A 24,847-nucleotide genomic window follows, 5' to 3' on the forward strand; every position below is an offset into this window, starting at 1 on the left:
CTAAGCCAAACAGGGAGTTTATTTGTCCACGTAAAGTAAAAGTCTGAGGATAGGTTTCAGATACTCCAAAACCTATCTCTCTGCCCTGTTTTTCTCTGTGTTGGCTTCATTTTCAGACATATTCTTCTTCAGTCACGAAAAGATGGTCACTAGTAGCACCAGACCTAGATCCTATCAGTTTAGTAAACAGGAAAATTAAAGTGTCTCCTTCCTAAGGGCTCCATCAAACCCCCAGGGCTGACTTTCATTGAACGACTTTGATTCGGAAGCCCATTCCTGAACAAATCATTATGGCCATAGGATGAAATATGATGATTGGTCAGACTTGGATCATGTGCCCATCACTAGAACTGGAAGGTGAGGACTGAGGAGGGATAGGTCATCAAAGAAAAAGGCTGGGTGCTATTTCTAGAAGAAGGAGAGTAGAAGTTTTTTAGGAAAACCAACAGATTTCCACAAAGTTGAAAATTGAAGAGGCTACCTTGAGAAGGAAGGGAATCTCCGTCTCTGGAGACATCAAAACAGAGGTTAAATAACTACCATCACCCCTCCCCAGTAGGGAATAGTGGAGGGGAGTCAAGTCTTGGATGATTGCCTCTCTTCTAAGGACAATGATTCTCTATGCTCTCCATTCTGCTTTCAAGTATTTGCTTCTGCCTCAAAAAACCTGCCCCTCCAGACCTTTAACTTCAGTGTTTTGGTTTCCTGACTGCTAAAACAAATACCATATAATGGGTTGGCTTAAACAATGGGAATTTATCTGCTCATGGTTTTGAGGACAGGAGAATTCCAACATTGAGGCATCAGCAAGGTGATGCTTCCTCGCAGAAGTCTGTGGCATTTTGGGGCTGGCTGCTGGCGATCCTTGGGTCCTTGGCTGTTCTATCCCATGACAATGCACACGATGATGTCTTCTCCTTTCTCCTCCAGTTTCCGTTGACTTCCAGCTTCTTCCCATGACTTTCTTTCTGTGGCCTTCTCTATAAAGCCTCCATTCACAGGATTAAGACCCATCCTGATTCAGTTAACTCAAATGAGCCTCATCGAAAGGTCCTATTTTACAACAGGTTCACACCCACCAGAATGGATTAAGATTACGAACATGTTTTTCTGGCATGCATAGTTCAACCTGCCACACTCGGTCTCAGCTGGAGCACCTCTTGCCTTTCCAGCCCTACCACACAGTCAGGCCATCTCTCTGTGGATTGCTGCTCCCATCAATGGGACTGGATTCTTCAAAATTTGTCCCAAACCTCAATCTTGTACCTTTTTCTCTCCATTCTACCCACATCTCTACCTCTTTATGCATCTAGAAATAAAGATTAGTGGATAGTTTCATGACTCATCCTCCTGGTTCAATCATCCCATGTCTTTGAATCTTAGGGGTTGTTGCAGATATTCTTATATTTTTGGAACGTGTCCTCCTCTAGATGTTCTTCTCTCTTGCATATTGAAGCAATTACTTTGGTTTGGATGGTGTCATTCATCATAGAGCAGCCTTCTAATTCATGTTGCTTAAAATTTTTCAGTCCCTATTTGAAACAAACTCATCTCCTTCTTTCCTCTTAAATCAGGCTTGGGGCCTGGATGTATACTCACTCATCGTTACTGGCCTCATCCTTACGACTTTGCCCTAATCAAAGACACTCTTTCCCAGGAGAAGTTAGAATGAAGCTTCCACCGAGCATTATCTTCTCTTCTACTCTATTCTTTGGTAGATTACCCCTTATTCAATTCAAGGCATTTTATTTTGCAAGAAAATAAGACTGCTCAAGCTATTTTTTAGAAAAGTCAGTACACGGAGCATTGGGCAGCATTGTAAGGATATATCAGTGTTGGAGGGTAGTTGAGGACATTGTAAGAATTTGGTAGTACTTGAGGACAGGAATCACTGCCAACCAGCAGGCCTCATGGAAGCTGAGAGCAGACTGTGTTTCTGCAGTGAGTGCTGTCCTGGGATTTCAGCAGCAAGAGTTCACAGAACCTCACTGTGGTGGCTTGGAGCTATGTACACCAGGAAAAACATTTTCTTAAATCTAATCCATTCCTATGGGTGTAAACTCATTGTAAGTAGGATATTTTGGTGAGGCTGCTTTGGTTAAGCAGTGGCCCATCTCAATCAGGATGGGTCCTAATCCTATTATGGAGTCCTTTATAAATGGAAGGAAATTCAGACAGAAAGAGAGGGAGCCACAGGGAGCAGCCAGAAGCTGAACATCAGCAGGGCCCGGGAGAGAAGGGAGAGACCAGGCTGCCATGTGCATTGCTGTGTGACAAGTGAAGGATCACTGGCAACCAGCCCCAGAACGCCACAGTCTTGAGGGAGCAAGCATCACCTAGATGACACCTTCTAGCCCCCAAACCGTGAGCTAATACATTCCCACTGCATGGTATTTGCTTGAACAGCCTGGGAAATTAAAACACTCACTAAGCGATCTGCCATTTTTCACCTGGCTCAGCCATTGGACACATGTTTAAATCCTTATACTCAGCTACCAACTGACTAGACTTTCACTGTCCCATTGCCAGCATTCTGGAAGAGAACTCTCACTGGCCCAGCTCATGTTTTGTTCCAGACCGTAGGCCAGCACTGGTCCAAATCCCCATCTCTTGTCCAAATGTCTGTGGCCATGAGGGGAGGGGTGGTATGTGGCAGAGATTCGGCAGCCTGCCCCTTCAGTAAGTCTGTGGACAGGAGACGCACCTTTGGAATGTGATGCTCACCTAACAAGCACCCCAAATTCATCATGTATACCCCTCCTCTTGTACTTAAGTGTTGAAGAGAAGAGTTGGGTGCTTTGCTTCATGTTCTCCCCATAAGTAACCAACCAGTCAGCTGAAAGCAGTGATCAGGCCATCAGAGCAACACAGAAAAATTATCTTTTCAAATGGGAAGCAGAGGCTGAGTGAGGACAGTTACATATGTGAAGACAGAGCCAGGAAAGGGGTTCAGATTAAGGAAAGGGAAGAAATCCACCAATGCCCGGGTGTCCCTATGGTGGGGGAGGTTCACTGTGTGTCCCTGCTCTACCTGGGGAATGGGGACTGGCTACAGCAAACTAGACTAGCCCCAGGAAATCCAGGCTGCACACAACAAGAATAGCACGTGAGCCCTCCCCCATATGCCCCATTCTCAGTAATTGAGTCCCCTTCCTCTTCTCTGCAGAATTTTCAGGGGATTTGCCCAGGAAGGGGCTACACCAAGAAGACTAAGACATCAGGAAGAGCCAGGCCAAAGAGCAATTCAGCCACCCACTCCTTGCTGGGAATGAAGCTGAAACCATCTGACAATATGAGCATCTGGGGCTCACTCGCCCTAATGTACAGACACTGTTCTATGAAAATATACAGCCTGAGGGGATGGAGAGTTCACTGTGAGAAACTGGAGGCAGTAATTAATGGAATCTTATAAAACAAATTCAAATTGATTGGTCAGTAAATGAGAGTATTGCCACCCAGACTGAAACCGATTTAAAGGAACATAAATTGAGTCAATAATAAATGTGAAAGAGACAGGAGTAGGGGGAAATTATCCAGTGTAGCATTATCGGAGTTGATGTTATTTATTATAGGGGATTAATAGTAATAGAAAAATGCTCCCATGACAAAGCCTTTGAAAGAACCTACAATGTAAAACTTAGATCTATAAGGAAGATCTGGTTTTAGGAGCTTAATTGAAAATATTAAATAGGGGACAGCAATTTAATTAAATATAAAGATGATAAATTGGTGGGGTTGTATCTAGTCACGGGAAGAGAGATCTTGAACAAAGGGCTCTGGTGTGATTGGATGGTTGAAGCACACAAATATTTTTGTAAAGGGAAAATCTGAAAAGTGAAATCGCAGGAGATACAATTATTTAGTAATTTATGGCTATGTAATAGAACATAAAACACAGTAGTCTGGGAATCAGATATACAAAACCTGAGATGTGTGTCAGAACTATATTTGTTCTGTGCTGGGGTAAAAGGTACAAAAATTTCAACCAGCTAGATCCTGCAGAACAGGGAAATGTGAGGGCCATTCCAAGCAGGGAGAGCCTGACTGCAGGGCTCTCCACTACCAGTTCAGTCACCCTGGGCTTCTGCCAGCATTTTCAGACCTCTTGCTCATTCCTACAATGGCCCATCAAGATCATGAAAATCCCCCTTTTCTCTTGGGTCACTGGCCTCTGCCAGGCAAAGTCTTATCCTTGTTGGAAATCCCTGACTAATCTAATAAATTAATCTCTGAAAGAAGATTAGTGCAGGGATGGCAAATGGATTTCATTTCTGCTGCCAACTGGAATTGATTGGTAGGGGTTTCTTCAAGTGCTCACTTAGCTCAGCAAGCAAGAGTGCCGGGATCGATTCACGATGTCTGCCCTGAGCCCTCCAGGGGCAACCACATCACAGGTGCTACTTATCTGCCATCCCAGGAATAGAGACTGCCTTGGGTTAACCTGTCACTTCCTCCCTGGGCAGGTATTTGCTTTTGGAGTGGTGCCTTATTCCAGGCAGTGAAAGCCTTGAGCCCATGAGGAGATACGTGGAGCAGGTGGGCTTAGGGGGCAGCCCTTTCTGTGCCCCAGGAAGCCCTGGCCTTGCCAGCACCATCTCAGGGTACTCTCTATAGTACTCAAGCCCAGGATGAGAGGAGGACTGAACAGTCATCAGTTCCAGTTCATCTCAATGAGCCCCACTGACTTGTTTCCCCCAGGGAAGGAAAAAATTGAAAGTACACTAACATGTCTTTTTTTACCAGGTATGTATTTGTCCAGCAACTGCTGAGAAGCCCCTTGCACCTGAGCTGCTCAGCATCCCTCACGGTGCAGCCTGCAGGTATGTTCCATGCCTAACACCTGCTGCAAACTCTACTCTCACTGCAGGGGAAGATCTGGAGGGGACAATAGCAGTGGATATAGGAGCTGATTCAGATGAAATCACGGTAAACAGGAAGACACCTGAAGTGCGAGGAAGGATGTGAAGGGACCACTTAGCCCCTCTTGCTCTGGGTCATTCAACTGCTTGTGCTGCTCACTCAGGCAGGAGTGTCCATCCTCTGGCCCCAGCTCCTTGTGCACCTGGTGGCCTAAGTCTTACTCAGCTTTGAATCAGGCCTTCCTTGTTTGTCAGCCCTGGGCTGTTGTCCTGCATCTGAGCTCTTACAAAAACCTCTGCATATCTCAACCAGTGCACTTGTCATGCAGTATTATAATTATTTCTTTGTTCATTTGCCTCCGTCCCAAGGAGCCTCCTTCCTCCATAGGGCAGGGAGTGAGTAGGATTTATCATTGTCAGACAGAACCTAGTGCAGGCCCTGGCACGTCATAAGCCTTTAATACATTTAGGTGCATGATGGGATTGGGACTTAGCGATGAACTTTCAGAAGGTCAACCATCAAGGGGGTCGGGGCTAATCAGGACGAGGATTAGGGTGAGGCAGGAGAGGTGCCTAGGATGCAACAGTTCAGGGGCTCTCACTCTCAGGGACATGCAAGTGCCTCCTCACCCCAGTCCCAGCCCTGGAGCTAATGGTCCCATGCTAAGACATTCCTTCTTCTCTTTGAATCTCAATGCCAGAGGAACCTTAGAGTACAAATATGCCCATTTTGCAGGAAAGAAACTGAGATCTGTATAGGTAAAATGACTCCCTGAGTAAGAAAATCAATTAGTGGAAGATCTGATTTTAGGCCCATGGAGCTAGGGAGAACCTTAGAGATCAAGCAGCCCCACCCCCTCATTTCCTAAGAAATTAGTCAATACCTGCCTAAAGCTTCCCACTGCCAAACCGAGTTTTTCATGAAGTGGTAGAAAGCTGGGCTGGAAAATTTAGGCAACTTCAAATCAACCTGCTATATTTTCTACCACTTGGTTCTATCATCTCCCCTCTACCCCCACTCGCCCTGTGATCTCAGTGCGCCCCCTCCCCTGCTCCGTCTGAACCTCTCTGGGTCTCTCTATCTATAAAATAAAGGGTTGGTGCTGGTAGCCTCTGGTTTTCCAGCTCCAATATCCCAGATTGATAACCAATTCTTGGATTTTTCTCTAAAGAAGTCACTTAACGCACAGCAAGTTATGTGAGGCCACAAATCAGAAGACTTCAACTCAATCAAAATTATAGTTAAAAAAAAAGAAGAAATCCACACCTCTCCCCACCTATATTCTGAGCCTGATAACCCAAAGCCACCAGGGCAGTGGCAGCCACCCAAGTGTGGCAGTGTGAGTTGCCCTCAACAGTCAGACCCAGGACTAGGTGAGCAGCCACCACCTGCTCTGGACACTCAGCTCCCAGGAAGAAGGGCTGGAGTCTGGCCAGGCACTCACTAAAATGAAGAGAATCAGCCTTGTAAATAAACTCCAGGTATACTGAGGCCCTGCACAGTTAGACTTCACAGTGGATCAAAAGGGAATGGAGAAACCCCAGCCTCTAGCTGATTATTTTTTGTTTGACTTTCCAGAACTGCAGGTCTGCTTGCAGGAGCATTACATCTAAAAGGCTTGAAAAAGACAGTAGACCCTGGGGATGTTGTGTGGGTCCCATGAGTCCCAGAAACCAGATATGAGACTTAGGGTTTTAGGAGAGAAGCAAATTGGTTCTGCTCTTCTTCTGTGGGTCTGGCAGACCCTGGGATGTCTTATTCAGAGTGAGTTTGGAAACCCCTGCCAGGTTCCACCTCCCAGCAAGCCATGACCCTTCCATTCTGGGTTCACACACTATTTGCAGAAATTCCCAGCATATGAACATGTCCCAGCTTGCCTGTCTGGTCCAAATAAAGCACCTAGGGGCATGATGGCAGATTGGCTCCCAGGAGAGGGGCGCTGTCCTGTGTCTGGAGGCAGTCTCCTGCAAATAGCAGGCATGAGCTCACCCTGGCTCCAGAGCAGAGAACTCTGGTAAAAGCATCTCCCCCTGGGCACATTTGGGGTTGGAACCAATCCTTACCACCAGGACTTCTGAAATGGACAGGAACACACTTCCAAGATGGACATCCACCATTTGCTTTTTATCTTTCTCTTTCTGTTTTTATTTTTCTCCTTTGTTTAATCCTTCCTGTCTGTTTGCCGTCCTTCTTTCCTTCTCCCCTCCTGCTTTCTGTCTCTCTTCCTACAAATGTATCTTTCTACTGGATGTCAGGTGTGGCTCTGGGAGCCAAGGATGCCGAGGTGAACAAGGCCAGTCCAATTGAACCTGGTGGGTTAAACATATGTGTCCTCCCAAACCCCCTCAAAAAAATGACCAAAAAAGAGAGATAAGGGTGGAATTAATGCAAAGAGATATAAAGAGTGGAAGAGGGGAGAGAGCTGACAAGAGATAACAAGATGTTGTACCATGGAAAGGAGATGGACAAGGGAAAACCACCTTGGATGACTAGCGAAAGCTGAGCAATGTGGGTCTGGACCACGGGAAGCTGGGAAGGAAGCTGCAAAACCTGGAAACATAAGAACACATGTCCCTTCTGAAGACCAAGGGGGCAGGTGAGGCTGAAAGCAGGAGTATGGGTTCAGTAAGGTGAGTATTAGAGACAGGGAGACTCCCACACCCCTCCCTGTCCCACACAAACAAACCCCTGCACGTGGACTATTGATTTACACTAACATGCAATATAACCACACTGGAAAGAGGTCACAGAGAAGTAGGGGGATGGGGGTGGGTAAGAGAGGTAAACCTTCCTATTCTGTGGTTGCAACTCAACAGAAAATAGCTAAAACATACAAATCAAAAGCTAGCAGTAGAAGGATGGTGGAAACATAAAGGAATCGCCAAAAGAGGTGATAGGCAGTGGGAATTTTGACTGAGGATGGTTGGGCCAGGAGCCCACTGCTGCTTTTCATTACAAGCCTTATAGAACGATTTGTCTTTTTAAACCGTGTCCCGGTATTAGTTTTATAAAAATAAAAATTGAATTTCTGGCTGCTGTGAGGAGAATGGATTGGAGGAGGGCAAGAATGGAACCAGGAAAACCCATTTAATGGTCCAGGGGAGAGAGGCTGAGGGCTGGGGCCAGCCTGGTAGGAGTGGAAGGAGAGAGAACCGGATGAATTTGTTAAGTTTTGGAGACAGTCAACAGGAGCACTGAATCCTTCAGAAAAGACTGAATGTGGCAGTTTAAAAAATAAGAGGATCAACTATAGTTTCTAGTCACTTGGCTTGAGCAGTTTGGTGCAGGGCAGGACAAGGGTAAGCCAAGCCAGGTGACAAGGGCACAAAATTAAGGGAAGCCCTCACTCTCAGGGTCACACAAGTGCAGGGCCGGAACACTACAGTGCTTGCCTCCTTAACTCTCTCTAGGACCAGGCTTGACTTGGTGGGCCCTGGTGTGGTTTACTGAGATGGGGGAAATTAGTGGAAAAAGCATAGGGGAGACAGTGGAGGACAGAGAGTGGGAAAAGTTTTATTTGGATAGATCATGATTGAGTCATCTATTAGCACAAGCACAAGTCCAGAGTTCAAATGGGTGGTCAAAGTTGGAGCTAGGAATGTGAATGTCTCAAGCATAGAGATGATGCTTAAAGTCATGGGTTGGGATTGGATAACCTGGGAAAGTGGTTATGTAGGGTAAGGAGCGGCCAGATCAGAGACGTTCCAACATTTAACAAGGAGAAGGAAAGGAACCAACAAGGCAGCCAGAGAAAAAGCAGCCAATGAGGTGAGAGAGTTAACAGGAGAGGGTGGTGTTTCAGAAAACAAGGAGAAAGCATTTGCAGACAGAGTCACTGTCCTGAGTTCGTCACCCCCACTGTCTTCAAAAGATGTGCTGTGAAGGCAAGCAAAATATTTTTGTCTTCTTTCTTGCCCAATGCTATTCCTTTGTGTGTCCATTGGGTCTTTGCATAACTCACCCTCTTCTCCACTTATGGTGGCTTCTCACTCTCTGTCCTGCTGCATCCCAATTCCCAAGCCACCACTTGCCTCTGCAGTCTGCAGCTCTATCCATTCCCTTAGACCTCACAACCCCACTCAGTGGCTCCTGGTTTGACCTTTGCTGCTCTCTTAAGGATTGGGTTTTGGTCATTCATTCAACAGCTGTTGATTAAGCGCTTTACATGCAGAGAACGGTGCTAGTCACAGTGCATGCAAAGTGATTAGGACAAATGTTTTCCAGAGGGGCCCATGCTCCCTTGTGACAGTCCCTCCTCTAGGTCCCCTCAGATAAATTAACCCACTTACCCGGGCATGAATTCTTGGACTGCCCAGTGGCCAAACCCTCATGGTGTGTTGAGGGGACTAAACATTTCCTCTCCCAAGGTGCAGACTCATTTAGCATAGAACCATGAGTTTTGAAGAAAGGCATGCTAAGGATGGGGTAACAGAAGGGCCAACAGGGTCTGGCATGTAGATAGTTCATGGAATGGTGGATGAATGAATGAAATGCTCACCCCTGTTTTAAAATGTAAATGCTCTCAAGCAACAACTAAAACAGAGACATAAGGAATCTTTTCATGGAAGACACTGAAGGAGAGTTGCCTGTGGGACAGGAGAGCAGTGTCAGGCTGCCTGGAGGCTAGGGATGGATGAGGGCAGCCAGGGACTCTCTCCCTCTTGCATTCACTCAGCCCAAGCCGAGGCCATGTGCCTGCTCCCTGCCTGATCTGCAGCCTGACCCTCGAGATTGCACTCTCGGCGGGTCATTTCTGGCCTCCTGACCCCTCTCTGTGGAAACTGGTCCTGAAGACAGAAGATGGAGAAGGCAACCCCTCTATACACTCACATCCCAATCCCCTTCCCTGGGGAGTCAGAGGAGCTAGCAGATGAAAGGTGCCCATTTGCTGGCTTCTGGCTTGGCTGAGGAGCTGCTCCCCTCTTACTTGGACATGGTCCTGGGCCAGCCCTATAGAACATTCCAGAGTCAGCTGTCGAGGCACCGATATTTGGTTATCCTCCTGAGGCCCGGAGCCCAATTTCCACTCCAACCTAGAGCTGCTTTGCAAATCTCTGGGCATGGCCACACAGATATACATCTTGCTGCTTTTAAAACAAATCCTGCTCTGGGCTGCTGGGGGTGAGGCAGTGGGAAAGTTAGGATGCCATCCAGGCAGTGCCACAGGGTGCCACACTGGCCGGACATCTGCCTGTGTCTCCACCGTTCCAGCAGCCACCCGTATGGGACAGCAAACCCATGCCAGGCAGCCTTCCACATCTGGACGGCGAATCTGACATTCACTCTTTATACTCTGACATCCCTGCTTGAATGTGGGGATATGTGTGCATCAGAAGACAACCCACAAGACAACCCAGCTGGCAGTCCACTTCCAGCCCCATCAGCCTCGTCTGTGCACCTGTGTTGATTTGCTCAATTATTCAAATAGTATATTGTAGACTGCCATCATCATGTTATAAAAATACATGGAAAATGAAAGCAGAAATCAAAGAGCTAACTTGGTAGGAACAGGGCTCAAAAGCTCAATACAGTTGACATGAATGTGGGGGTCTGTAGACATAAGTGAAAAAAGCAAATCTGTAACCTTCAGTTGAGGCTCTTTAGACTTAGGCCTACCCACCGGGTGTGTGTGTGTGTGCGTGTGTTGGCGTGTAGGACTGTGAGGGAAAATGACAATTTAAAGAACATGAAATGCTGGAAAATACAGTTTCAATGAGTATGTCTAATAGGAATGCCATAATAATGTTTTACTCCCTGGACAACTCCTCTGTCCCCTACACCTTTCTAACGTGGGATTCTGCTGTTTGACCTGTCCCACCCACGTGCAGGATTTTAGTCCCAAAGCCAGGAACTGCCCTGCTCCATAGGGCAGTGTATGCTTCGCCACCCCAAACGTCCCAACAACGAGCTTCATCTTATGGTGTAAAGGCAAAGTCTCTGCCCAAGACTAAGCTAATCTTTTGTTTGTTTGTTTGTTTAAAGTTCCTCCTTATGTTAAGCCAAGATCCAACTACCCCTTGACAGCTTTCTACCATGCTAATGTCACTGTATGGAGTCATCCATAAGAAATCCACTCCCTTTCTCACAGAATAGCCCTTCAATCATAGGAAGGCTCCCTTTTCAAGCTTACAGAATTCTCATTCCCTCAACAACTCCTCAAGGAAGCTGGTATCCAGACCAGACTGTTCACTTGCCCCTGGACATGTTCTGTTGCATCAAAGCTCCTTAAAAATGGGCCGTTGTGTTGGCAATGTTTACCAGGGAACTTAACAATGCTCTTAGCTTTTATTTCTGCAATCTGGCTTCCCAATATCCGTCCTAAAGAAACGATCCCAAATGTAGCCAATTTATCTCTTACAGCTCTTCTCTGAAGTATTAACTTTTATTATGGAAGAATATGCAATCGTGGGAAAGTGGGCAAATAAATTGTCATAACCACATAACGATAGAGTACTACAAAATGGTAAAACATTATCTTTTTGAGGAATAAAAGAAGAAGCAATATACATAGTTGTATACTTAATATTACATAAATACACACTGGCATTCACACGTGTACACACATATGCACATGCATAGACACACATAAAAAAAAGAAGGAAGAATCCTAAATGTGCACAGTGGGAATATTTAACAGGTGCCATTATGGATGCTGATTCTTTTGCATTTCATGCACATTTCTTGAACATTCTACAATGAGCATATAATACTTCTAATTTGCAAAAATAAAAGCTATTGTTTAGAAACATAGTGTCCAGAACTGAACACAGGGCTTCTCATTTAGTCTGACCAGCACAGTATACCCCTGTGCCCTCACCTCTTTGTTCTGAAGCCTGATGGACTCTTGACTCCTATTATACTCACCGTCAACCACCAGCCCCAAGACATTTTGCAGGAGCTGCCGTTAACCCGGTATTCCCTGATTGTGACACCACTGGGGAGGGATGAGGTGGTTAACCCAGCGCAGGGCTTGTCCCAGACAGAGAATGTACAAACAGTGAGACAGGAGGTGATGATTCAAAGGCAAGTCTTGCATAGAGGTGAATAAAATACTGTGCACAGCGACAAGCCTGCCTTGAACATATTCCTCTAGGAGCCAGGGTTTTCCAGGCTATTTTCATATATTAAGGGTGGCCAGGTGGGCAAATTTTACCTACATAGTAAATTCATCCAAATCTCTACAAGAGCCCACACTGGTGTTGTTCCTTGTCTAAGGAGGAGAGTAATGCCAGGTGCCAAAAGAGTACAATGTGGCAGTGAAAAGCCCAGGGGCCCTGGAGGCAGCCACACATCTGGTGCCCCCCACACCCAGCTCAGGCCCAGGTACCCACAAGCACTCACAAAATGTTTGTTGGTGATGGAACAAAGGAAGAAACAAGAAGAGGGGAGTATTAACTTGGAGGCAGGTTTTGGAGAAGTGTGAGTTTGCTGAGCAGGATGTAAACTCAAAGGAGAAGGCTTTCTCTGCAGCCAGATGAGAGGCCGGCACTGAGGACTGGGTGGGGAGGGCGCAGACCACACAGTGCTCCCCAGGGGCCTGCGCCTGCAAAGGGAGGGCTGGTGTGGGGACACAGCCTGGTGCACGGCGGTGACCGCAACTGCCTGTATGCAGAGCTGTGATCGGCATGGGGCCCACCTCCCACTCCAGCCACGCTGGGAGAACAGATAACCTGGGAACCCCTTGCCCTCCACAGCAAGCTGCAGCTATGCTCAGGAACCTGGGGACCAGAAGTTTTCTTCCTGGAGTGGGGGCCAGAGGACAGTGGAGTGATGGAGAAGACCAGCATCTGAGCCTTGGTAAGAAGAACTGCGCCCCGACCCCGAGTGCTGCTGCCAACATACCTGCAGGAGGCCACTGCTTCTACCCAGAGCCCTGAGCCCTGAGCACCCACCTCCAGGATGGGAGCAGTGAGTGGAGATCAGAGGAAGCTGCTTCTGACCCATGACCAGGAGGGCATGGGTTCGAACCACCAGGCCTCCCAGAAATCAGGCTCCGAGTCTGGTGCAAGTCAGGCAAAAGCACTGCAGACAGCAGCCTGAAGACAGTCCTCTCCTCTCAAGACCCTGGGCTCAATTCTCTAGGCTCTTTCATGGTGAGGCTTCTAAGAGTCCAGTGTCCATCAGCAGAGACCAGTAGCCACTGGATCTTGCTCAGAGACGAAGAATCGCTTCTCTAGAGGCTCCCACTTGCTGGGGAGGTCTGAGCCCAAGTGCAGCTATAAAGCAGCCATAAATGAGCTGATTTTCTCTCTGCTCCCTGCCATTTTATACTAAGAATACTCCTATCCAATAAACAAAACAAATAACTTCTTGCTTCGGTTAAGAATTGGGTCTGGCTATGCATGATAGAAATCTGAAAAGCAATGACTTAAATAAGATCAGGGTTTTGTTTTTTTGCTTACTGAAGAAATCTGGAAATAATAACCCAAGGTTTTCTTCGGTAGCTCTGCAAAGCTACTAGGGACCCAGAGTCCTTCTGGTCCTCAACCTTGGTGTCCTCTGGAGAATCGCCCTGGACTCACGTCTACAAGATGACAGGAGCTCCAGCCACCCAGCTGAGTTCTAGGCAGGAACAAGGAAAAGGGTGAAAGGCAAAATATGTGTGCTATGAATCTACTGAGTTTTAAATGCACTTTCCTAGAAGCAGCCCTCCCCAGCCCCACAATTTTCTTGGAAAACATTAGCCAGATCTGCATCATGTGACTATCCCATCTGCAAGGAAGGCTGGGAATTATTTTTCTGGATACCTTGGTGCACCAACAAAATGAGTTTCTGTTAATAAGGAAGTAGGGGAGAAAAGAAATGGGTGGACAACCGGTACTCTCCACCATGCACCTATGTGACAGCTCTAGCCACAGCCAAGAAATGGATTAGAGAAAGGAAGAGGAGGAAGAGAGAGGTAGAGAAGAAGGGAGAGAAGCAAAGCCCTGTAATCAGAGAACCTGCCAGGGATGCCGGGCTAGCTTGTGTGAAAGTGTGTGTATGTGTGGGGGTTACGGTTGTCACCAGTCACAGTTTGCCCAGGATGAAGGGGTCTCCCAGGACATGGTAATTTCCATGTTAGAATCAGGACAGTCTCAGGTCAACAGGAACAATCAGTCACCCTATATGTTTGTAGGTATCCTAGACCAGTGCTTCTCAAGGTGTTATCCAGGGGCCTTCAAGGGCCCCCAAGAGCTTTTAAGAGGTCTGTGAAGTCAAAACTATTTTTCTAGCACACTAAGGTGTAATTTGCCTATTTCATGCCCTTTTCTCTCATGAACATACAGTGGAGTTTTCCACACATTGTATGGCGTTTGATTAGAGCAACAGACTTGTTGCAAAAGCAGATATGAGAATCTAGCTATCTTCTATTCTATTAGAGAGAGGAAAGAGAGACACCAGATACCAAAGAGATTTTCAAAAATGTCAAACAATGCCTCTCTTCTCACTGTTTACTTTTCTTTTAGAAAATATATTTTCTAAGTATATTTTCTCTAAAAGTATTTGTTAACATGCAATGATTTATTATTGTTATATTTAAATGATTTAATAAATATTTTATAATTTTTTTGGTTTTACTTTCTAAAGTGGTAAATATTGATAGCTATAACCTACATTTAAAAAATCAAAGCTCTTTGGGAACCTCAGTAACTTTTAAGAGCATCAGGGAATCTGAGGCTGGGGTCTTTTTTGGCTATTATGAATAAAGCTTCTATGAACATTCATGTACAAGTATTTGCTGGATTGATGTTTTCATTACTCTTGGGCAGATACATGTGGGTGTACTTGCTGGGTCATATGGTAAATTTATGTTTAGCTTTTGGGGAAACTGCCAAATTGTTTTCCAAAGCGGCCGTACCATTTCACATTCCCACCAGCATCACATCTTCACCGACACCTGTGACTGTCTGTCTTTATTACCGTAGCCATTTCTGTGGGCTGGGAATTCTAGTCTTGAGCCAAGTAAGGTGAGGACAGGCCACAACTGTGGCTCACCCCCAACCCTGAGAGCAGTGCCCCAAGGAGGCTGCCTGCATCCTGCCAGAGGGTCCTGGGCTGGATTCCGACCTTTCTTAGGGCCTGATTACTCTTCCATTTTTGGAGTCTATTGGTTACCCCAATATCCTTCCAAATATAACATGTTCCTAAAATTTTAAGTTAGGTGGAGTGTCTTGCAACAGCATGCATTTGAATTTCACACTTTCCATGACCCTCCATTCATGACCCCAGCTGGAGTTGACATGTCCAAGGTCTGAGCCCTGTCTGTTGGGGATGGGCCCAGCTGTCATCATGGGGGTCAGGATTTGTTCTTAATGGAGGCAGCACTAGAGGAAAAACCATTCAGCCATAGGAACATGGCACCAACTTCCAGCTCTTCAGGCTCTGGAGTGATGAGCAATATATTCATCCAGGTTGCAGCTCACTGCTCTGCACCTGCTTCAGGCTTGGCCAAGTTTAAAGTAGAATCTCCCCATGCATCTTCCAGGAAATTACATAAGGTGGTGAGAAGGGCTAGTAGCCTTTGCAAAATTTGATGTAGATGGAGGAATACTTGGGCATCAGAAATGCCCAGATGAGTTTTTGAGTTTGAGAACTTTTCCACAGTGCAAGAGCTATGTGACCTGAGATGGGTCACTTGATCCACTTGCATGTGATTTGCAGGACTTTTGACAGGTTTGATGATGAGAAGAATTCCAGCATGGTGTGTAGCATATGGTTGACATTTCCCCCCAAGTTGTCATTGCAGTGAACTTTATTGAGGGGAAGTGAAATAAAATGACCTCTGCAATCTTTTGCTTTGGGGGAGGCACTTCAGCAGATAGGTCAAGAACATGAACTTTCTTGCCAGGTATATCTGGGGCAAGTTATACTTTCCTACTTGCTTGCTGTGTGTAGTCAGGCAAGTTACCCTATCTCATTTACTCTCAGTTTCCTCATTCCTAAGATGGAGTCCACGACAACGCTTTGCTCCATAGGAGTGTCGCAAGGCTCGCCTGATACAGTGAACATAGAGCACTGAACAAAGTTCCTAGTTCATGGGAAACACTCACAGTGGTTTTTATAGCTGCTGTCATTTGCATTTTTCTGACCACTCCCTGGGTTGGGACACTGTCCTTCTTGCTGCTTCTGATGTGGCATGGGCTCCAGGAAGGGTCTTTGCTTACACCTGGTGCTGATGGTGGAGGGTGAGGATGTGAAGGCTGGAAGGCCTGGAGCAGCCCTCACTTCCCCCTCCCCGTCTCTAGCTATGGGAGCCCAGCTGCCGCCCCCGGCTGAAAGGCCCTTGGCTGGCCAGCATCTCAGCCTGCCAGGGACACAGCTGACCCCACCCCACGTCAAAAGTGTTCTGGGTTGCCTGAGCACTCCAGCCCCTCCCGGCCCAGGACAACAGGTGTGTGTGCTCAGTAACTCGAGCCTACCTACCGAGGGCCTGAGAAATTGAAAGAAGACAGACAACTCTTTCTTTGGACAACCACGAGGCAAATAAACAAGTTTTCAGGGAGACCATGACCAGCTCAAGATTGTGCAGGGCCGGCTGTCAGTTTGGGGATTGTCCAGGAGCTCTGCTTTTCATAACTGCACAACAGAAGCAGCCACCATTTGTTGGACACCAGTGGGTGCTGGGCACTGCACCAGGTTCTTTCCATGGTCTTTCCCTTTTCTTCCTCTCTTCAGCCCTGGGAGGGGAGGAATTGTAAAAGCATTAACAGTGGAGTCAGACAGACCAGGGCTTGGACCCCCATCTCTGCCACATGCTGATTGTTTGACCTTGAGCAAATCAGTTAACCTCTTGGAACCTCAGCTTTCTCTTCTGTAAACTACAAATGATAATACCTATTACATAGGGCACTTTGAGAATTAGATGAGCTAATATAGGTAACATTGGTAGCCCAGAGCCTGGAACTGAGTAAACCCCCAATATGTGGCAGCCAAATATCCTATTAGAGTTTTGAAGTAGTGACCCCACTTTACAGATGAGGAGCCTGGAGCCCATTCATCCAGAACCTGAAATGGATCCGATAAGCACATGCTCTTATCTACTGCATACGCTGCATCATCTCCTGGTCACTTGTCACTTGGTTTGGTGGACAAACCAGGGAGAGGTGAACCCCTGGTTTCAGGGTTCCAGCCAGAAGGAGGTAGAAGGCACCAGCTAAGACAGAGGTCAGTATCATCTATATCTCCTTATCGCCCAAGTGTTTCTGTCCCCCATGCCAGGAACATTCTTCAGAAATGGCTAAAGATGGGATAGATAGAACTGTCTTGTTCTAAACACAGACTATAGTCAATATATAGAAGCCACAGACCACATGTCTGTGTCCAGACTTAGGGTAAAGGACAAAGGAAAACAAGCATTGTCTTACAAGAGATGTGCTGAGCGTCTGCAGAGAGAACTGTTGAGTGTGTCTCTATGTGTGTGCACAATGCTGCTAGTCCAGCAGTCAGCTACCCAGAGGGTCAGTGACCGCGGTTCCCCACACAGATTCCTAATTATTTTGTCATTGCTTCATCTTAACACAGTTTAAACTGGTATAAATGCATTTGTAAGTAGAGTGTTTGGAATCAAGGAATGCATTTTCTCCATAGCAGTGATTTATATATGACGTTTAGGTTATAAGTTTAACTTGAAAAGAACTATTTAAACCACAGTATGTCAGAAATACTATGTATTTTAATGAAAAAAAAACATTTAAGGTAGAATACATTAAATATGTTCAGCCCAATTAAACACAATATAATGTGTACTTGGCATCCAATCATTCTTCCCCCTTCCCTAGCAGAATCATGATTTTGTTGAGATCAGTCCTCCTCCACGCAGGCCACATGACTCCCAGGAATCTGAACCAGTTGTGGTTCCTGTGAGGGTCCACTTAGTGAAACCATCATGATAAGCATGTGTCTCCTGCTGTTGTAGGTTCAGGAACCCAGTCAACATCTGGCATCTCTCTGATGACTGTCATCAGTCCCGGGAGAGGCGTGAGACCAAAATTGGTCCAATGGGCCAATTCTTTAATCCTGTTGGGTGGAAAAGAGTTTTCCTTACTCTCTTGCTGAACAAGAATACTGGGGCATTTTGTCTCTGTTGCCATTGGCAGCCATCCTGCAAGCCCAAGGTAGGCCCATCTGAGGACAAAGCTGCAAGAGATGAGGGCAGAGCCTAGAGGATCACAAAAAAAGCAAGCCTTGGCTTCACTGTGCAGAAGCAGAGTCTGCTCTACCTCTGGATTTCCTGTTTTTCAGGATGATACATTCTGTTGAAGAAGAGGGAATTTTCTATTACTTGCTGTAGGAAAGCATCCTTGCACTGGCAGGAGGCAGGTCTACAGATGAATGGAAAGAGAGGGGTTCTCTTGAGATAAGAAGACAAGAGTCGAAAGAGGTAGTAGAAGGTAAGGGATTAAAGACGGAGCCAGTGCTTAAATAGTAAAGAAATTTCCACACATGGAATTCATTGACCAGAGAACCAAGGAAGAAGATAAAAAAAAAAAAAAAAAAAAAAGAGGGGAAGAAGGATCAAAGTAGAGTTTGAAGACTGAAGAGAGAGTTCCCTGCAGCTGAAACCATATAATCAGCCTTGAACAGACTGATCCCTGAATATACAGGGAAGAAGAAAAGGGGTGGCAGGAGCAAGACAGTGAGCTCATGTGGGAGGGGGCACTAAGGAGGCATGCAACCAGATGCTTAAGCATACCCCACAGCCACAAGGCAGCTTTTGAGCTCACAGGTTCCCAGAATGTGGGCAAACTTCTAGGGTCTCTGAAAAATTTTGGACCAAATGCCTCTGAACCTAGACAGTATTTATCATCTGCCAGAGGCTTCCTTCCAGCCCCACATAAACATAAGAGGGATTGTTTTACTTTCATCTCAATCCAGAAAAAGATGTTCTTAACTTTTCTTCTTCCTGGCCTCAGACAACACTAGCTCTCCTCCCGTGGCAGAATGAAAAATGTCTCGGAGCAATTTGCTCTCACTGCAAACTTGTAGTGCACGTGTATCTGTTGCTTTGCCTACCCTGCATCCTTTTCTCCTCTTCCCATTAAAGGTACCTCCTTCTGCCCTGAAACTACATGGCTTGGGTGCACTGGACCCTACCAGGGATCCAAGAATGAGCATTGCCTCAGTCTAACCACCCAGAATGCCACATCTCCTCGATTGACTTAGTTTGGCTTACCTGCCACCCTCGAAGAGCAAATTTACACTGAGTTGCAAATCATCATTAACTAGACATCCTGGGCCCTGTAAGTGAATAGCAAAAACTCCAAAGAGAAGGGACTTGTTGGGGACTAGTTCGAGGGTGGCAGGTGAGCCAAACTAAGTCAATCAGAAAGAGAGTCAATGAGATAGAACTGGTGGGAGTGAGGAGAGTTGAGATGGAGCAGAGTCCTTTATCTGTCAAACCTAGTAAGATGCGAGCCACCCTGGAGTTGCTGGGGCCATCTTGGCAGCTTGTGAGTAGAAACGGGCTGAAAATGAAGCAAACATGGAAAAAAGAGAGCAGAGTTAAAGATGTGGAGTGATTCCTGATTATATCATTTGAGCCCTCTGTCTGAAGATAGTCCTAGGTTTTTTATGTACATGAGCAAATGATACATTCTCTACTTTTGTTTAACCACTTGAGATGGGTTTTTCAGTTGCTTGTAACTGGTAGAGTTTGGATTGTAACAAATCTCAACCATAGAAAAGAATGATTTTCCTTCTCTGATATTTAGTTCTTTGTCCAACATAAAAGACCTAGGTTGTTCCTATTGTACATCAAATTCTTTGCTGTATGACCTTGAACAAATCACATCCATGTGTCCTCTTTGGTAAAGTGAGGGCCTTGGACCCAGTCTTCCAGGTCTCTTCCAGCTCTGAAATTGTAAGCTTCTATGAATAGTCTCTTAGCAACCTTCACACTCACAGAATTAGATGCAAAACTATTTTCTTCAAGACCATGCTGCCAAAACATTAGAATATAATTTTAAAAGAGTTTACTCTCATGCCAGATGATGAAAACCATGCAAGGCAGTATGCTAGCTTCTTTGCTTTAGCAAAGCATAGAAGCACATTCACGGGGCAGATGTGACATCTGCTCACTTCTGGTGCCTGGAAACTTTCCCTCTCCCTGTTCTCTTGTAATGACTGGTGCCCAATTGTAGCTGTAGATGGTTTCCTTTCAGAGGCAGGGGAGGCACAACAGTTTAGTGACTTTCAGAAACGTTTAAAAACAGAGCTGTGGTTGCTGTGTCCATAGAATATAGGGTCCCTATCCAAAGCCCTTTAATGACTATCACACCAGATGTCAAGGTCAGGCACTTGCTTTTGTCCCATCCCTTCTCCCACACCTGCCTACTTGAGCATCTTAGGTGTATCACGTGAGCACTCAGCCTCAGCTTTCTCAACAGTCTCTGTGTTGGAGTGGAGTTTTGAGTACTGAATGAGTGAAGTGCTCAGAACAGTGTCCAGCATGTAGTAAAGCACATGCTTACAGATGCACAGACGTTAGCTCTCATCGTCATCATCATTATTACGGATAGACTCCTCCATACTGGATGGATGGTTGCTTGGATGAGGGGAAGAACAAATGGATTACAGCATCAAGTATGCAAAAATATTTCAAATCCTGTAGGCTGTCAGCGAATACTTGTTAATTACAGTATTCTAGAGATATAAAAGTAACAATTCAGAAAGTACAAATCACTCAGCAAGTGCCCCTCCCCACCACCACCACCACCACCACTTCCTGCTTTTCCTGCCCACTCCCTAGTCCCCAACAAGTCCCTTCTCTTTGGAGTTTTTGCTCTTCGCTTACAGGGCCCAGGATGTCTAGTTAACGATGATTTGCAACTCAGTGTAAATTTGCTCTTCTTAATGTCTAACATGAACTTTCTCCCTATACAACTGGAGACTCATTTCTCGATTATGTCTGTTTTAGCTGGAAGATGCTCAGAAAGATCAGCTGACCCCAGAACTCAATTCCCCAGGGCACTCAGAAGTAACAGGACTTGGGAACCAATTCTCCTGCTCTTAAATGAGACCAATTGATGACCCAGAAAGACCATTTATTAGGTGTAATAGGAGATTAGACTGGAGCCCTAGTCTGTTTTATCACTCAGAGAACTCTTTCCCAGAGGCCATAGCTGCCAAAAAGACTCACCCTCTGAGCACTTAAAAGGCAGTTCCCGTGGCCACGAATGGCTGAGGGCGCGGTAAAGTGCAGTCGCTGGCTGCCAGACCATGCTGAGCGGACCGTGCGTCAGGCTTGCCTCAGCGCTGCGGGGCACGCTCACGCCGCCCTCCGCGGTCTCCCGTAGGTGGGTGCACGCGTCAGGGTCGCGGCCTTCGTCTGATCAGAACAGGAGAGCGGAGGAGCCGTCCCGCGCCTTCGACCCGGCGCTGCTGGATTTCCTGGTGTGCCCACTGTCCAAGAAGCCGCTCAGATATGAAGCATCAACACATGAATTGATTAATGAAGAGTTGGGAATAGCGTATCCAATCATTGATGGCATTCCTAATATGATACCACAGGCAGCTAGGATGACACATCAAAATAAGAAGCAAGAAGAAATGGAGCAGCACTAGATCATAATTGAAAGAAAATACAACAGTTAAATTCTGTTAATGCTGTATACCTTTTAAAAAGTCAGGGTGGCGGGTAATAAGTGGGGAAGAAGAATGTTTCTGTCTCTTCCTACATTGACTGTCCTTATTCCACTGGTCTCTTTAGCAGGACTGTTCTATTCAGCCTCTGTTGAAGAAAACTTCCCACAGGGCTGCACTAGCACCACCAGCCTGTGCTTTTACAGTCTGCTCTTGCCAATTACCATACCAGTTTATGTGTTCTTCCATCTTTGGACTTGGATGGGTATTAAACTTTTCAGACATAATTAATGTAACCAGAGCCAAAATGGTATATATGTAATGATGATATGTGTTGGGCCTCTATCTCTTCAAGCTCAACTAGATGAAAATACTGGAGGCTATTTAGTTTGCAGGAAGATGTTTTGCCTTGCATCTGTCAGAGGCTTAGGCCTATGGAATGCTTGAGCTGCAGAAGCTTCTGTTATTATACTCTTGTTCTGCCCTTGTTTTTTGAAGGTTCTAACTGTCTTAGAAGACATGTTTTGACAAAGTGTCTTATTTAAGAGTAACAGCCCCAATCATCAGCTGATGACTATTTCTTGTTTCACTCATTTGAAATTTTGTTTGTTTGGGTACGAGCTCTTTGGTAACATTACATGTTAGGGATGACTAAAATAATTCCAAAGGAGCAGTGCTAGAGTAGTTTTAGGGAATTGAATACATGTTATGTAAACCTTACAGTAAAATGGAAATTTCATGTAGTTGCAAAAGTTTTGAGTTTGGAAAACTAACTTAATTTCTTTGACATTAAATGCAAACATTGATAATAAAATAAGATGTGAATATTTTCCCATTTAAAAAAAAAGGCAGTTCCCTGGCTGCAGAACTAGAGTAAATGGGGTTGGGAGATGGGGTGGCATGAGCCCTCCAACTGGCTAGCAGCTACAATGAGAGCTGCCCTAGGGAGTCCAGCAAAAGATGTTTGTGACCTGAGTAACTTCGGGCAAATTTCTAACTTCTCTGAGCCTTCGTTTCCTCAAATGTAAAATGGTGCCAAGATGCCCACCTCCTGGAGTAACTGTTAGAATAGAAAGAAGTGATACATGCAAAGTGTCTGCCACAGAGCAGGCAGTCAACAATTGGCAATGCTGTGTTATTTTGAACTCCCTTCCTCCTCTTGGGAAGTTTTTCTGTGCAAGGAGCCAGCACCAGCCCCTGAGATCTACTTGTTCTCTCCCCCACAGTGATGGGTAGAATCCATGCAGTTTTCAGGTGAAATTCCTTTTTTTCCAGACTCTGCCATCTCCTGCCAAAACTTCAAAGTAGTCCCACATTCGAACAAGCGCTAGTTTAACATTCACTGATCTCATTCCCAATTAGGGCTTTTTAACCTTCTAGGGGTTAGACCCATTTGAGAATCTAATAAAACCTATGGCTCCTATCCCAGAAAAATGACCGCACATTTGCATATGATTTTCAGGGGCTTATCAACTCCGCGAAGCCTCTCTGCAGGCCTTCTAAGGTCACCAGGACCACGAGATTAAGATCTCTGCTTTAATTTACCTTCAGCGACTTCTGGCCTTCCTGCCTGTGCCAGGGGCGGTGCTTCTGATGGCCACGTGTTCACGGGTCATCTCTGAAGGTGCAGGGTAACAGTCGCTCACTTCACAGTTTACAAAGTGTACGGAACAGTTCATGGAACAAAGTGACACGTTCTCACTTGAACAGCCACAGAAAGCTAATTGCATCCCTTTTCAGCCCCCTTTTCCTGGTGTCTGCCTCAAAAGAAGTGCTTTCCTGGCTCTCTCCTCAAACTCTGGGGTCCTGAACAGGGGCTTCCTACATGCAAGGCCGGGAGAAGGTCCGCCTCCCCACCCCACCCCCTCAGCTCTCCCCATCCCTTGAGCCTCATCCCGCTTCCAGGCCCGCCCCTGTGTGTTCTGAGGCTGCTTTCCCAAGTGCCACCTGTCCCGTGGCTTCACTAACAAGTGCCACTGTCCTGCAAAGCTCCTCCGGGCTTGGCCGCCACGGCAGGACGGAAGAATTAAGATACAGGAGTTGAACGGTATCAGGCTTCAGAAGCGAGCTCTAAGCAGAATTGAATAGCAGAAAGGTTCAAAGGCACTCGCTGAAGTCCTTCTAAAACTCCTGCCACCTCCTCTCTGAACAGGCAGTTCCAAGCTCCCTTAGATCTCTTTGTGCTCTCTCCTCATCTAGCCAGCAGAGCTGGGTCCTGCAAAAGAACCAAGGGACCTTTCTTATTTAAGCCTTTTAATAGAAAGAGATTGGTGGGGGCTTTGGACCTTCCCAACCCGAAACCTGTATGTCTCACAGCATCACCAAGCCAGAAAAATTTTACACCCTCTCCTATCAAGGAATGATGACATTTTTGAGTTGGAAGGGAAGTTAAAAAACTGAGGCTTAATAAATTCTACTCATCTTCCCAAGACCCCTTAGGGAGTGAGTAGCCAAGTTGGATGTGTTCATGGTTGTCCAGAGGTCTTGGCAAACCAGTGGGTTTTCCAGTGCACAACCTCTTCGATGGGTGACTTAGATCATGGACCATTGTTTTGGTAAAGTTGACAAGACTAGGGCTATTGAAAAACTGAACACAAATGAATGGCACAGGATTAAACAGAATTTTAAAATTTATTTTTTTCTTACAGGAGGAAAATATAACCTACTTGGTGAAATAAAAGCACAGTAGGAAGCCCCCATGAGAAGCGAATGCTGTGCAATGGTTCAGGGTGGGGACAGAATGCTGGGCCAGGAGCTGAGACACCTGGGAGCAAGGGCATCTGCCACCCACCAGCCAAATGACGTCTTCCAGTGAGTCTTCTCCGTGGCCAGACAGTGTGAGATGCTTGCAACAAGCAAGGAACGAGCACAAGCTTTAGAATCAGACAAACCTTCATCCTAATGAGCTGAGGCCCTTGGGCAAGTGAATTGATGCCATTGACATTCAGTTTTCTCTTCAATAAAATAAGCTACCTCTCCTGAATACTTCCCAGGAAAACAGAGAAGCTCAAATAAAATAAAGCAAATTAGTGGCAGCATTAGATGAACTGTAATTATGCCAAGTCAATGAGAGTTATTATAACATGTTAGGGTCATTTTTCCTTTTGAGTAAACTATCATATCCCCCACAAAAAAAGATGCCATTTCTAATGGACTGGTGTTCTCAAATGGTGGTGTTCCTTAGTGACCCATGTCCATGTCCAATGGGCCCGTATGTCACCAGCTCTCTTTGCAAGGTGACAAGATGATTTCCGCTGAGACCTGAAATGTGCTCTGGGGCAGTGCTCTTTATTCCAGTGAATGGCACATGTAAAGGGCTCACACACTGCAGTACTGGGGTTGCCCCAGGTGGGCCAAGGTTGGCTCATTCTGAGAAGGGTTGTGAGCCAGGCCCCAAGCAATACAGAGGAGGTAGACCTGCTGG

General features: G+C 46.0%; 2 protein-coding genes across 2 annotated transcripts; both read left to right on the forward strand.

Annotated features, from left to right (window-relative positions):
• The first annotated feature begins 21,012 nt into the window (after positions 1-21,012).
• LOC119527707 (protein preY, mitochondrial-like) lies at positions 21,013-21,438 on the forward strand. The gene has a single exon (XM_037828036.1). It carries the CDS (start codon positions 21,061-21,063, stop codon positions 21,403-21,405), a length of 345 nt encoding a protein of 114 aa, XP_037683964.1. The 5' UTR covers positions 21,013-21,060; the 3' UTR covers positions 21,406-21,438.
• On the forward strand, positions 21,355-22,264 carry LOC119527713 (phosphatidylinositol N-acetylglucosaminyltransferase subunit Y). The gene has a single exon (XM_037828047.1). It carries the CDS (start codon positions 21,499-21,501, stop codon positions 21,712-21,714), a length of 216 nt encoding a protein of 71 aa, XP_037683975.1. The 5' UTR covers positions 21,355-21,498; the 3' UTR covers positions 21,715-22,264.
• The last annotated feature ends 2,583 nt before the right edge of the window (positions 22,265-24,847 follow it).

Source organism: Choloepus didactylus, chromosome 1, assembly GCF_015220235.1.
Source record: "Choloepus didactylus isolate mChoDid1 chromosome 1, mChoDid1.pri, whole genome shotgun sequence".
Classification (NCBI taxonomy): Eukaryota; Metazoa; Chordata; class Mammalia; order Pilosa; family Megalonychidae; genus Choloepus; species Choloepus didactylus.

Excerpts from the sequence above, each read along its gene's own strand:
- LOC119527707 (XM_037828036.1), top strand. The coding sequence starts at position 21,061 with ATGCTGAGCGGACCGTGCGTCAGGCTTGCCTCAGCGCTGCGGGGCACG.
- LOC119527713 (XM_037828047.1), top strand. The coding sequence starts at position 21,499 with ATGTTTCTGTCTCTTCCTACATTGACTGTCCTTATTCCACTGGTCTCT.